Source organism: Anneissia japonica, unplaced genomic scaffold (genome assembly GCF_011630105.1).
Source record: "Anneissia japonica isolate Jap-2015-1 unplaced genomic scaffold, ASM1163010v1 scaffold287714_len2871179_cov188, whole genome shotgun sequence".
NCBI classification, from domain to species: Eukaryota; Metazoa; Echinodermata; class Crinoidea; order Comatulida; family Comatulidae; genus Anneissia; species Anneissia japonica.
In genome coordinates, this window is record NW_022755542.1 from 1,240,013 (window position 1) to 1,254,168 (window position 14,156).

Consider the following 14,156-nt stretch of genomic DNA (forward strand, 5'->3'; position numbering starts at 1 on the left):
ATATATATATGCGTGCAATGGTGGTTCAAACGAAAGTATACTACCATTTTGAGGGCGTCCTCCGTTTGGAGGCACAGTATTTAAATACATTTACTGCTCCAACTTTATTACAGAGGCCTCTTGGATGCTGTCATTAAAAAAGCTGGAAAGTTGACGATAATTGAGAATGAAAGAACAGCGGCCATTTTAGATGAAATCCGGAAGAATACAAATTGTGACGTTGATTGTATAAAGATGGAACAAGTTATTGGTGTTGAGTATGTCTCAAGAGAGTATATTAGTTCACAATGGGTTGGCCTGAAATCTATCGTATTTGATGTTGGGCGGTTTTATGCATTCCCTTTGTAGAATTTATCAGTATCAAAATATTTCTTATGATGTTTAGAATGGTTTATTTACTATGATTATTTTCTTTACGGACTCTATTGTATGCTACATATGCCTATATTGTATTGTTTTTAATTGTGGTAAGAAAATAATGAATATGGTTAATAGCCTAACTTTTATAAAGTAGTCAATACTATTATTAATTACTTTAACTAAACTCAAATTCTTGATGTATTTTGCCATTTTGTAGCTATTCTCTAGTTCTCTGCAATGGGATGTTGGACATGGAGTTGAGTTCAAAGTTTCTGTCTTGGCTTCTTCCAGATTGTTACGTCATGCTCGTCACTCATTGCGATAAAGTTGATGAATGTACGTAAGCGAAATTACTAAGCAAACATCCAAAATTTCAAAACAATGTTGCTAACACAACAGACCTGTCTGGAGTGTGAACTAAACTTAACAAGTTCTGGCCAATCAGAACAGGCCCATAAATACTATTGTTTTGATGAGAATGTGTCGACGTTTCGATTGATATTGTTTTCCTGATGCATTGACGCATTGACGATTGAAGCAACTCAATCGAACCGAAAAGATATTCTCAACAAAACAACTTTTCAGAAATGTGTGGTGTACAGCAAGCATTTAATATACTGTATTATTACATCGACACGCAAAACTTCAAACAATCATTGGCAACAATTGTACAATCAATGACATGATTTCAGTGAAGTGAAACGTATTCATGAAGTAAGATGACCTGACGTGATTCAAAAACGTTAAAAATTTAGTTGAACCAACTTTAAAATTGCCTATCAAAAAATATATTTCAATTGCTTTAGAAATATGCTTTCAAAAGCATTTAGTGCATCTCGTACCGTTAATGATGTGATGGGTCATAAGATAAAGAAAAAAATGAATAGCAAGTGATAGCGGAATATATGATGCTATGCTAAATAGGACCTGCCCTAGTTAAGTTATTCAAATGAATTTGCCAATACAGAAAGCTGCTAGACCTGTCCTAGAGAGTTCACTAAAAAGTCAACAAACTGGTAATACTTGAGTTAAACGTAGCCAAAACAAAACATCAAGCAGTAGACACACGCCCCCCCCCCCAGGGAGCCTATATGCAGCTGCATCATTGCCCAAACATTGCTCCATTAAGAAGTGTGCCACTGATGACAAAAAATGTCGTTCCAAATAAAATTATTATTATTATTATTATTATTATTATTATTATTATTATTATTATTATAGTATTAGTAACAAACTGATATTTTCATACATAGGGCAAGTAGGAATTATGTGTATGAAATATAAGAATGAAATATGAAAGACAGATACGAATTATAAGAAAGAAAATGAAAGGAAAGATAAAGAATCTAAGAAAGGAATGTGAAAGATAAGATAAGGAAACATAACATTTGAAGGGAAAGGAAGAAAGGAAAGAAGCAAAAGGGAAAGAAAAATGCATCATTGCCCAAACATTGCTCCATTAAGAAGTGTGCCACTGATGACAACAAATGTCGTTCCAAATAAAATTATTATTATTATTATTATTATTATTATTATTATTATTATTATTATTATTATAGTATTAGTAACAAACTGATATTTTCATACATAGTGCAAGTAGGAATTATGTGTATGAAATATAAGAATGAAATATGAAAGACAGATATGAATTATAAGAAAGAAAATGAAAGGAAAGATAAAGAATCTAAGAAAGGAATGTGAAAGATAAGATAAGGAAACATAACATTTGAAGGGAAAGGAAGAAAGGAAAGAAGCAAAAGGGAAAGAAAAATGAAAGGCTTTGGGATGAATAGGAACTTAACAGGCCTTGAAATGGTTCCAATTACCAAAGCATTGTAATAACAACATTTATTGATAATCATCAAACCAATCATTTGAACTTAATTAATTTTTCTTCTTCTCTGTTGTTGTTAAGCGCCTCGAGGTTGTGTCAACGTGAGGCGCTATATAAATCCAGAATTATTATTAATTATTATTATTATTGAAATAGAATTTGATTTATACGGGGGAAAAGGACAATTTATCGAATAATAAAGTTTTGATGATGATGGCATTACGGACACTACACAATATTTCGATATAAAGCTGGTTGTCCACTAGGTGAATTTATTCGCGCGAATCAAAGCTTTGGTTCGCTTTCCAGAACTCTGATTGGTTGCGCATTTTTTCTCTTTGCAAAAACTCCGATAGGAATGTGAATGCGCATGCGTATGAACCGACGCTTTCCATTCGTTCTATTCAGTCTATTGTCTGTATTGTTTTGTAATGCGCAGTGGAAAATCGCCTTAATGTTGTATAAATAGCTGGGTTTTGATACGGCATTTCTAAAAGGTGGGGACCTTGGGTCGTGGTAAGGTATGGCAATTTATTTGGGGTTCCAGAAGGTACAGGCTTGCCGACGGAAGTTAGGGCGGTAGGTCGTCTTTTTCAATAAAAAAAAATATATCAATAAATTATAGAGATAGGCCTAAAGCCCATTGGACTTCTATTCGAGGTTTTATGGTATAGTGCTGTTGATGCAAGATATACAGTGGATCTTTATTCGTGTTTCTAATATTTAGCTGCTGTGGACAATCCGGATAAACCAACTACATATAGCCTCGAAAGTGTCTTCAAAACGACTCCGTCCAAGAATTCGTACGGATTTGTGTTTGTAGCATCTAGAATCATCGAAACATATGAGGTATTTTAGTGTAGTAGCAGTATAGACCTAGTCTTCTTTTTACCATTATTTTTGATAGGCCTATATATCTTTATAATTTTGCGAATCTGTCGTAGTTTAAGTTCAGATATTGAGATCGGGTATTTCTGTATTATGTTGCAGTTTAAGTCGTGGTGGCGTGGCATTGCGGCTGTCCCCAGGGGCAGAGCCCAATTTTTTTTATTTCTAATTACATAGAATGAAGACAAAACGAATTATATATATTTACAGGATCATCGTGTGCTTTACAGCAGTATGTTCAAGAAAGTTCTACTCGGCCCTGAACAAGACCGACGCCTTGATAGCCTTCACGATGTCCTTAACGACAAGACATATACCAAGAAGATATCAACATTTTTTGAAAGAGTATTTAGTCGAGGAGGAGACCCGGGATATATTAGCACTGGAGGGGCAGAAGTAACCGAGGTGGGTTTTTAGACATCTTTTTTTTCTGCTATACTTTTTTGTTAACATTGTGTCTACTAGTACTTAATTGTTCACATCTACTACGGTACCGTACTTATAGGCCTATGCGATAAATACTTTCAATAATACACAAACTAATAATGTTTTCACTGGACGTTTTACCACAAGATCCCTAAATTGATTACCAGCGATTTAAGGGTTTGAGCAAATGAATGTTTTAATATTTACGTACGTGAAATCATTGAGGAAATGTATTTTTATATTATAATTTTCAATTAAAACAATGACAATTTAAATTATTTAAATATATAAAATAAGCAGAATCCTCACTTTGAAAGCATTTGAACCCACGGCTCAAAGATTGGAAGGCAACCACCAGGCTACAGCTCCACTTTAAAAAACAATATAATGTGTTTGATTCAATGTTTAGGAATGTATGAGGAGGCTTGATTTGCAGCCAGGTCAAAGGGTACTGGACGTCGGATGTGGTGCTGGGGGTCCCGCCATCTTGCATGCCAAGGTATTAAACGGCTGTAAATAATAATGCAGTGTCCTGCTTACGACAGTCTTTTTGTTTTCTTCACTTAGTTCCTTTAAAGAATTGGATTGGCACTATATGAATGTCAAGTACTGTATAATAAATGTGAAAAGCTTCTAAAAGCTTAACTTTTATTTCTGCATAATAATTTTCTTCCTCAATTTATACTTAACTCGTTCCTGTAAAAAAAAAATCTGTGACTAAAATTGCTACCTTCTTTTTGGAAGCCATGATATCTCTCTTTTTTAAATTAAATTCCACAACAGACAGAAAACAGTATAAGAATTTATGTAATTGAAAAAAGCGGAAAAGACGGTAGAAGGCCTAATTTGTCAATGAACCTTATGTAAATCGATGTTTCATCTACTGTATAATACAGAAAATGTTTTCAATCAAAGTAACACTACACTATTAATTCTCTTTCGTGATATTTTCCCTGTTATTTAGAAATACAAAGCGCACGTAGTTGGAGTTGACATTTCTTCCAACATGATTGATTTAGCAACGGAAGTAACTGCTAATTATCCTGACTTGAATGTAAGAGTTTTGTATTAGATAACTATTGTTTTCACGTATAGTATACGGTTATTTGTTGTTTTATTTGTTTTACAAATTTCTCACAATTTTTTTTTTTTTTTTTTTGCTATAGAATTGTTACTGTTTCATGCACTATTTAGGGGCTTCCCCTGTTATTCTCAGTATGTTGTTTCAATTGTAGGCTAATTACCACCGTATCATGGACATAGCATACGGGGGGTGGGGGTGGACCCCAAGGAGCTCCCCATTAATGCTGGTGGCGCCAATAGAGAACGCCCTTTCCTAATTGTATTTGTCTATACTATCAGATCGAGTTTGAGGTATGTGACATCGAGAGACGAGAGTTTCCAGAGGGATATTTTGATGCAATTTACAGTAAAGATGTCATTCTTCATATCGTTAGAAAACAAGAGTTGTTCAAGAAATTTCTTGTAAGTAGATTGATTCTTGTATTTAACTTTTTCAAGATATGTATTAGTGAGTAAATTTATTTGTTGAACCATGGAAGGCACCTTCAAAATCTGTTGTTCTGGCATCTATATAGAATGTGTTCATGTTTAACACAGCATTATAGGCCAAATTAGTTTGTCTTAATAACCGACATAGAAGATTACAGGCAAGTTATGTTTCGCAATAATATTGAGATAGCATGAGGCTGCTTTTTGCTTATGTTTTTCAAAGAAAAATTACGTCATAGAACTGAAATATTAAATTAATAATAAATTGATATGACAGGTAACATTATAATGCTCAGGACTCTTTGCTGCGGTAAACCTTTAGATATTGTGTTTTGTTTACAGAAATGGCTTAAGCCAGGCGGGAAGCTTCTGATTACTGACTACTGTCGCACTACCAATGATTTTTCTGACATGATGGAAGCTTACATGAAAAAGCGTGCCAATGTGTGGTTTCTTTTAACTGTACCAGTTTATGGCCAAGTAAGTAGTTGCAATGTATTTAAAAGACCTTTCTCCAAACCCACCCTTTAGAAATATCCAACAAAACGACGGCGTAATACGTGTGTATTTGTGGGACAAGCGCATATTCCTGATTTTGTTATGATGGGTAGTTAAGTTTGATGGATACTCAGCAAAGGCTCAGTATTATTACTGTTCATTTTCTAACACAATGTGAAACTGTTGCGTTTGGCTTATGAAGAATGCGGTCTTGAAGTAAAGTTTGATAGAAGAATTAAAAAGACTAAAACGAAAAATAATACAAAGAAAAAATAGCTTGGATTTCATACAATTCCAAGAATTATACGATTTATCGCACCCATAGAACGCAACTTCACTGCTGATAAGCATTCAGAAGAGTATAAGTGTCCTCTGGATTCCACCACACAATTTTCTATATACTTCTATGTACCCATTAATAGATTTTATAGAATCATGGTTAACACAGCTCAAATTCTTTACATTTTACTGTTGTATAATTTATTCATACATAATTTATACATTTAGCTTCTTAAGGATTCAGGATTTGTTAACGTTGACGCGCAAGATAAACATGCTGTTTTATGCGAGAGCAATAAGCAAGAAAACATCCATTTGGCAAATAAAAGACATGATCTTTTAAAGGTGAGATTTAAGCTTTGAAATGTATGTCTAGCCATTTTATTATTCTTCTATTCACTTTCTTCCACTGAAGAAACGTAATGTGCGGAGACGTGATTGATGCTCTGCATTCATAAGACGGCTTAAGACCTTTACAAGTGATTTAATTTTCGAATGTATATTCTAAGAGTTGTATTCCAAGTAGTAAGCTTATTGTTTGTATGTAAATAATTCTGGAAACAATGAGATAAAACACTATAACATAAATATATAATGAAGAAATGCAATGCTTTTGTATGTAACGGTTGTAACTACATATTATTTATTTGTAAATTTTGATCCAACTGAGCTATTAGTAATGGTCACTGACAAAAGTTTATGTTAAAAATGTTCCTCATTATCATTATCATTGTGCTAACAGTCGTCGACCATCGGACGACTGAAATAACAACTAGAACATCGTTCCGCACAAGTCTTGTGTTTCAAGCCGAAACCGTATTATTTGGGCTAATATGAATAAACTTATATCGATATATAACTAACTTTTTGTTTCAGGAATTTGACCAACAATTCGTTGACGATTGGACTGACGTATGGAAGAACAAAGTGAAGATTATCGGTAATAAAGACCTGACTTGGGGAGTTTTCTATGCGGAAAAATGTCAATAAATTACGACATTAGATTAGTTAGGCTTTACGTAATAAATATATAATATAATCTCTAAGGATAATATGGCCTAGCAGTATATTACCGGTATATGATTTAACACTAAACCGTCTTGTAAATTATACATTTATTTTGAACCTTTATGAATGTGAATAATGCGAGTGTGATATAAATTTCAGTGACGCATCTAGGATTTGAGATTTATTTGGAATTAGTAGGCTGTAGGATGGTCTTAGATGGCATCTATAAAAGAAGCAAGCTTAAAATAGAAAGTGTATGTTTTACCAGAGTACACGAGAAACACACACACAAGACGAGTGACCATTATTTTTTCATTTTAAACGAAGGGGCAGCTGTGGCATTATTTCGATATATTTTTTTAACTTTTAGTATAAGAGATACTGAGCTTGCATTCATGCGTCAAATAATATATCCATAGTAAAATTGCCTAATTTCATATAACCAATAAGGCGATTGCTTCTTAATGACATGCTAATTATTATCACACATAATATATGAATATAAACCATCTTGTGAAAATTTTCAAATACATAATTTAAACGATACTGAAATTTTTGAAAAGTTCACACCAGGTTATAGTTTTGAAGATTCATAACTTGAGCTTATTTCTCATTTTATATCTTTCATTTTTTACTTTTGTGTTTCTAGTGACAGACAGTCCAAAGGTATTGTTCCAAATTCAGTAATTTCTTCAGTGTCATAATTACAAGAGTACGGATTGAGAGCTTCTGCCTCTTCTTCGTTCATACGTCCTACAGTGCTGTGACTGTACCCATACGCAACATAGATCACCATACCTAATAATATAAAAATAGTAATTATTAATAATAATAATCAAACATTCAATCAATCAAAAATTGGCAGGGCACACCTAACAACATCTGTCAACACCAGCCTGATAGCTCAAGCACACACCAACCGGTCCAGTCCTACCCTACCCTACTACACACTTTCCTAGAGAAAACCCAGAGGCGGATCGAAAGGGGAGGGAGAAACAAGGAGCCAAAAACCCACAAAAAAAAGAAAGAAAAGAAGTTAGAAATAGGAGTACACGGTATTCCAAAACAAGCTAACTTTGTATTTAAATTCCATGTACCAGTTTCTCAAGCAAATCCAAACAAAAATAAATCTTTTAGAACTATTGTTTTAGTTTTCAGTAAAAGAAAATTGGCTTACCAATCGCCACCCAACCTACGAAGCGAATCCACGTTAATCCCGACAAATTAGCAAGCAACATCATGTTGCAAACTATGGAAATCGCAGGAACTAGCGGTACAAACGGCACCTGTTGGAGGTTTTCAAAATAACATTTAAACAATTTATTTTACAAATATTTGTTGACAATGGAATCGCGGTCTAACTAAATGTATGCGTAAAAAGAGAATAAAATATAATCCTTTCATATAAAGAATACATATTTATAGTAAAAATAAAATTAATTAGTCAAGTAAAATGAAAGAATTTTTTTTTTTTTTTTATTTTATTTATATACACACAAACATGCGTCAAGGATTGACAATACCAAATAATATCACTGTCCTATACTTGTAGGACAGTGATGATATAGTTTATGCAGAGCATCTTGTCTGTGTGTTTGTCTTGTGGAAGGGACTGCCATCTGTAAATAGGACAATTGCTAAATTTGTTATTGGTAATCCTTTGTTTATGTGCCTAAATAATAGATAAGCCGAAGAATATCGGTAGCTTACCTTAAATGGTGGTTCTTCTTCGTTTTGATTATGGAGCAGAATCACGCAGAAACCTAAGAATGCGCCAACAAGAAAAACTAAATGCAGGACTCCCAAGCTCCGATCCGAATGAAAAATAAGAAATAAGAAGCATCCGGAGCATATGACATACATTGTAAGAGAGGCTACCACAACGCGCCCTGGAATCTCGCTTTGAAGGAACTTAAGAAATTTGAATTGGGCCTTAAGTGTGCCACCTACGACAGAATCAGTTTGAACGTTTTCTTTTTTCTCTTCTTCCCGATAAAAAATCGCATTTTCTTCTACAGGCCTGTACCTGATAACAATCAATAAGATGGCTATGATTAGATATGATACTATACTGCCAATGTTCAGGAGTTGAACTAGAGTACGAAAACTGAGAAATACCGCCAATATACAAGAGGTTATCCCGACGATTACAATTGTTATCGCTGGAACTAGATTTTCAGAGAGACGCGCAAACAGAGGAAACAATAGTCCATCTGATGCTATTGAATAGATGAGTCTTGATAACCCATGTAAAGCATTCAGAATTGTCCCAGAAATTGTAATAATAGTTCCAATGGTTACTAGGTATGTAGGCACAATTTCGTGGAATTTTCGAAAAGCTTGGGGAAAAGGAGACTTTATGTCAATTTCTGTCCAGGGTACCATTAAAGTGAGACAAACAGCGGATATTACTCCAAAAATTGCGTTAACGACAATTGTTAATATCAATGCAATAGGCAAACTTTTGATTGGATTTTTACATTCTTCGCTTGATATGCAAATAACTTCAAAGCCAGCAAAGAGGAAAAACATTTGAGCTGCGCCCTCACATACACCTACGAGTCCGAATGGGAAGAATCCACCATAGTCTGTCCAATTTGAAATGTTCGCGAACTTCAAACAATACCCAATTAATAATAGTAGAACAATAACTAGACTGAAAACTAAAATGTTGTTTAGTTTTGATGATATATCAACGCCAAACAGTAGGACAACTGAGATCGTTAAAACCAAAAGTCCGGCTATTATATCTGGGTATTTAACAAAGTATGGAGACGTCCATGGATGTCCGCCCATAAGATTGTCTACAGTTAAATTGTAGATGACGCCATCAAAAGTGTCATCAATCGCTCCAGCAAAACCTGAGGAGACTCCGGCTACACACCCCATATATTCTAAAATCATGTTCCAGCCTATCGCCAAAGCCCAAATCTCACCGACAGTCACGTAGGCGTAAAGATATGCGCTACCAGCTTTTGGCACTCTGCAACCAAATTCAGCGTAACACAACGCAGAGAATAAGGCACATATAGCTGTTATAATTATCGATAAGATCACACCAGGACCTGCCATTGTATTGGCAACTGTTCCAATCAGGACATACAGACCAATGCCTAACGTATAACTCACCCCTACCATCGTCAAGTCAAACGTATTTAAACATCTATTTAGTTCTGTATCCAAATTGTTGATATTTATTACTCTGCGCCTATGTACATTACGAATCACTTGTTTAAAACGTTCCATCTTCAAATTTTAAATTATGCAGAACATTAGATACGTTTTCGGCAGAGAAAACGACTTTGAAACGTCGCATAAAAACAGATCATACAAATAAATGAACCACAATCCTGAGTTTTACTTCTGCTGGCTATAAAACGTCAATCATTAATAGGGGTGAACAGACGTACGTCAGAGTCAGACCACTTTCAATAGCTTTTGTTTGTATTGTAGTGGTATTACTCGCTATTCATTAAAAACTTCTCTAAAGCTAAATTATTGTGGTATGTTCAGTCGCCTGTGTCGTTTTGAATAATAATGGTCACTCCGCAATAATAAGTCCGTTCCTCTGTCAAAAAGGAATCAATTCGCTTGAGTATCAATTTGAGCCAAGAGGGCCGATCCATTTTGTTTTTATTATTTTTATGTTATTGTGTAGTACTCTTTTTTTAAGAAACGATTATCGATAGTTTTCATTTTCTGTATTTAATTTTAAAAAAATAAATAAATAAATAAAAAAACAATACAATACATAGATATGGACAAAGTTAAAGACGAAAGTATCAATTAAAAGATTAAAAAGACAACTCTTAAATATTCACTGTTTATTATTTTTCGCGCCTAAGAGTATTATAAGAGCACACTTAATACAGTTTAAAATTATTCATGTCGGATCTTTCGAATATTAAACAGTTTAAGGATAACATTTTAGCATTTTATTTTTATATCGAACCTAGCGCAAGCTTTGTTATGTCTGAGCTTTAGTCTGCGTAAGGATACAACGGAGAGCCTGGTATGATGAAAGATTGTTATAATAAAAAGCTTCTTACGATTACGCCTTACACCAGGTCTTTTTTGTGTCCATAATCTGTCTGAATTCCCACCAAAGCCTAATTCTAAGATATTTTTGGAACAAGTGACCGACATTCAGGTGAAGAAAATGATGATAGGCCTGATCGATGCTTGGTTATCATTCTTGTGTCTCTGCCATCTTTATGCAGGGCCGGCAGAACGTTTTTCAAAGTGGGGGGTGGGGCCCCATTTATAAGATGAATAGAATATAAAATCATGCAGATCTGGAAACAAATCTAGGAGGTCCGCGGTCCTCCCCCGGGAAAATTTTGATTTCTAGATGGCGGGAAATGACTTTTCTCGACTTTTGAGCTAGGTGTCTAATGACTTTGTTCTTCAAAAATCAAGGTTTTCTCCCTCTTGAAAATGGTCTGGTAAATTTTCTCATTCTTATAAATAGGCCTGATATGTGTGTAAACATACATAAAAAAAAATGAGTAGTTGCGTAGGCCTACGTATTCTTTTTTCAATGAATCGATAAGCTCCAAGAAAAGGGGGTCGGGGGTTCTCCCCCGGGAAAATTTTGATTCCTAGATGGCGGGAAATGAGCTTTTCCAACTTCTAAGGCGTCTTAATTACTTTTAAGCTCTTCAAAGTTCAAGGTTTTCCCCTCTTAAAACGGTCAGGTAATTTTTCCCATTGCTTTTACAGTAAATAGGCCTTATGATTGTATACATACATAAAAATATTTAAAAAAAAATAGTAGTTGCATACGATTTTTTTCCCATGAATCGATAAATCCTAAAAAGATAGGGGGGGTCTGGGGTTCTCCCCCGGGAAAATTTTGATTCCTAAAAGGCGGAAATTAGTTTTCCCGACTTGAGGTGTCTTTTAATTACTTCTTCTTCAAAATTCAAGGTTTTCCCCTCTTGAAAATTATTATAATGAATCAATAAACCCAAAGAGAAAAGGGAGGTTCAGTTCTCCCTGGGAAAATGTTAATTTTTAAATGGTGGGAAATGAGCTTTCCCGACGTATCTTTTAGCGACTTTAATTTAAGTTCTTCAAAATTCAAGGTTTTCCCCTCTTGAAAACGGTCAGGTGAATTTTCCCCATTGTTATTACAGTAGATAGGCCTATGCCTTATATGTGTGTACATACATAAAACATAATTGAGTAGTTGCATACGATTTTTTCCATGAGTCAATAAATCCCCAAAGAAGGGGGTCCGTGAGTTCTCCCCCGGGAAAGTTTTGATTCCTAGAAGGCGGGAAATGAGCTTCCCGACTTCTAAGTTGTTTTTTAATTACTTTTAAGTTCTTCAAAATTCAAGGTTTCCTCTCTTGAAAACGGTCAGGTAATTGTTTCCACTTGTTACAGTAAATAGGCCTTATGTGTATACATATAGGCTTACATAAAAAAAAATGAGTATTTGCATACGAATTTTTTTTTTCATGAATCGATAAATCATAAAAAGAAAGGGGGCCGGGGGTTCTCCCCCGTGAAAATTTTGATTCCTAGATGTCGAGAAATGAGCTTTTCCAACTTCTGATGTGTCTTAATTACTTTTAAGTTCTTCAAAATTCAAGGTTTTCCCCTCTTAAAAACGGTCAGGTAATTTATTTTTTCCATTGTTATTACAGTAGATAGGCCTTAGGCCTATGTGTGTATACATACATTAAAAAAAATGAGTAGTTGCATATACGAATTTCGTTTTCCATGAGTCGATAAATCCCAAAAAAGTGGGGTTTGGGGGTTCTCGCCAGGGAATATTTTGATTCCTAGAAGGTGGGAAATGAGCTTCCTGACTTCTGAGGTGTCTTTTAATTACTTTTAAGTTCTTCAAAATTCAAGGTTTTCCCCCTCTTGAAAATGATTCAATGAATCAATGAACACCAAAGATGGCGGGAAATGAGCTTTCCTGACTTCTGAAATGTCATTTATAAATGACTTTTTAATATCTTCAAAATTCAAGGTTTTCCCCTCTTGAAAACGGTCAGGTAAATTTTTCTCATTTTTATTTTATGTGTGTATACATAAACAAATGAGTAGTTGCATGCGTATTCTTTTTTCCATGAATCGATAAATCCCAACAAGAAAGGTTGGTCCGGGGGGTTTTCCCCGGGAAAATTGTGATTCCTAGATGGCGGGAAATGAACTTTTTCTACATTTGAATTGTGTTTTAATGAATTTTATGTTCTTAAAAATTTTTAATTTTCTTAAGTGTAAAAAAAAAAAAAAAAAAATCAGCTCACGGTCCTGAAAAGGTAGGTCTAGAATTCTTTTTTTTTTTGGCCCAATGGAGGGGTCAGGACCGATGACGCCCCTACCCCAGATCCGCCAATGTGAATTGCTAGAAAATGTTACTCGGCCAGGGACTGGATAAACATTTTCTTTCCTTCTCCTTCTTCCCTTTTTCTTTTCTTGCATTTCTTTCCGATCATACAAAAATCTCCAGACATTATATATTTTTTGCCAAAACGTGTGGGGGGGGGCCCGGCCCCGCCCCCCCCCCCCCGGTTCCGTCGGCCATGTTATGTTGGTACTGATTTACATATTGCTTTTTAAGAGAGAAGAGAATTCAAAGAATGCAGATAATTATTACTATCTTTTTACCAGCACATATTTTGTGTATTTTGCCTCTGGTGAACTTTGCCAAGTGCAAGTTGAGAGAGAGAAATTTCCGTAGATACTTAAATTAGTAAAGCTTATGAAAAAACTTGTCAACAATTGTTTGCATGGGAATTATGAGATATTATTATATAAATTTGCTCCGTTTATTGCATTAGATCATAGAATACGGTTGAAACCCATTCATAGGCCTATGTGACACAATATAGCATGATCGGAGAAAAGGTACGGCAATCATAAGATAGGCCTATGCATGCGTTTTCTGGATCTCATGAAAAAAGGCAAGAATTCGTAAATTTGCCATAAAGATGATTTTAAATCCATGTGACATGTTCAAAGTCCTGACCAAAAAACAGGGGCGGATACAGGATTTAGCGTAAGGGGGAAGGGGGCGCCAAAGTAAAGATGGACGACCAGCCAAGATACGAAGCACCGAGGGTATGGGCGGATGCAGCCTGCCAGAAAAATGAGGGGGTGTAATCTGCGAGCGAAGCGAGCCTTAGGCTGGGGGCCAGGGGGGCCGCCCAGGGCCCCCGGCGGGGTCCAGGGACAAAACCCCTGGTGGGGGTCGAAGCCCCCTTGAAACCCAGCACATTTGAGGAATGTGAGGTTGTATTGAGTCGATTTTGACTATCTAGCATGGTAGTTTTCAGTAACAAATAAATAAAAAAAATAATAGGTGTATGTCTTTTAAAAGAAATTTTAACAT

The 14,156-nt window shown here is 35.1% G+C and overlaps 2 protein-coding genes across 2 annotated transcripts in view; one reads left to right on the plus strand and one right to left on the minus strand.

Moving 5' to 3' along the window:
• The window catches only part of LOC117123580 (phosphoethanolamine N-methyltransferase-like), a 17,905-nt gene extending 11,085 nt beyond the window's left edge, over window positions 1-6,820 (plus strand). The window contains exons 3-12 of the mRNA XM_033269565.1: window positions 114-257; window positions 578-696; window positions 2,922-3,043; window positions 3,293-3,487; window positions 3,918-4,007; window positions 4,473-4,562; window positions 4,871-4,993; window positions 5,363-5,500; window positions 6,026-6,142; window positions 6,674-6,820. Of these exons, the coding sequence (XP_033125456.1) occupies window positions 114-257; window positions 578-696; window positions 2,922-3,043; window positions 3,293-3,487; window positions 3,918-4,007; window positions 4,473-4,562; window positions 4,871-4,993; window positions 5,363-5,500; window positions 6,026-6,142; window positions 6,674-6,787 (1,252 nt within the window). The 3' untranslated portion in view covers window positions 6,788-6,820. The remainder of the gene's footprint in view (window positions 1-113; window positions 258-577; window positions 697-2,921; window positions 3,044-3,292; window positions 3,488-3,917; window positions 4,008-4,472; window positions 4,563-4,870; window positions 4,994-5,362; window positions 5,501-6,025; window positions 6,143-6,673) is intronic.
• LOC117123579 (cationic amino acid transporter 4-like) lies at window positions 6,408-10,874 on the minus strand. The gene is made up of 3 exons (XM_033269564.1): window positions 8,516-10,874; window positions 7,983-8,091; window positions 6,408-7,603 (listed from the first exon to the last, which is right to left on the minus strand). The coding sequence occupies exons 1-3, from the start codon at window positions 10,049-10,051 to the stop codon at window positions 7,437-7,439; spliced, it is 1,812 nt and encodes a 603-aa protein (XP_033125455.1). The 5' UTR covers window positions 10,052-10,874; the 3' UTR covers window positions 6,408-7,436.
• Window positions 10,875-14,156: the final 3,282 nt, after the last annotated feature.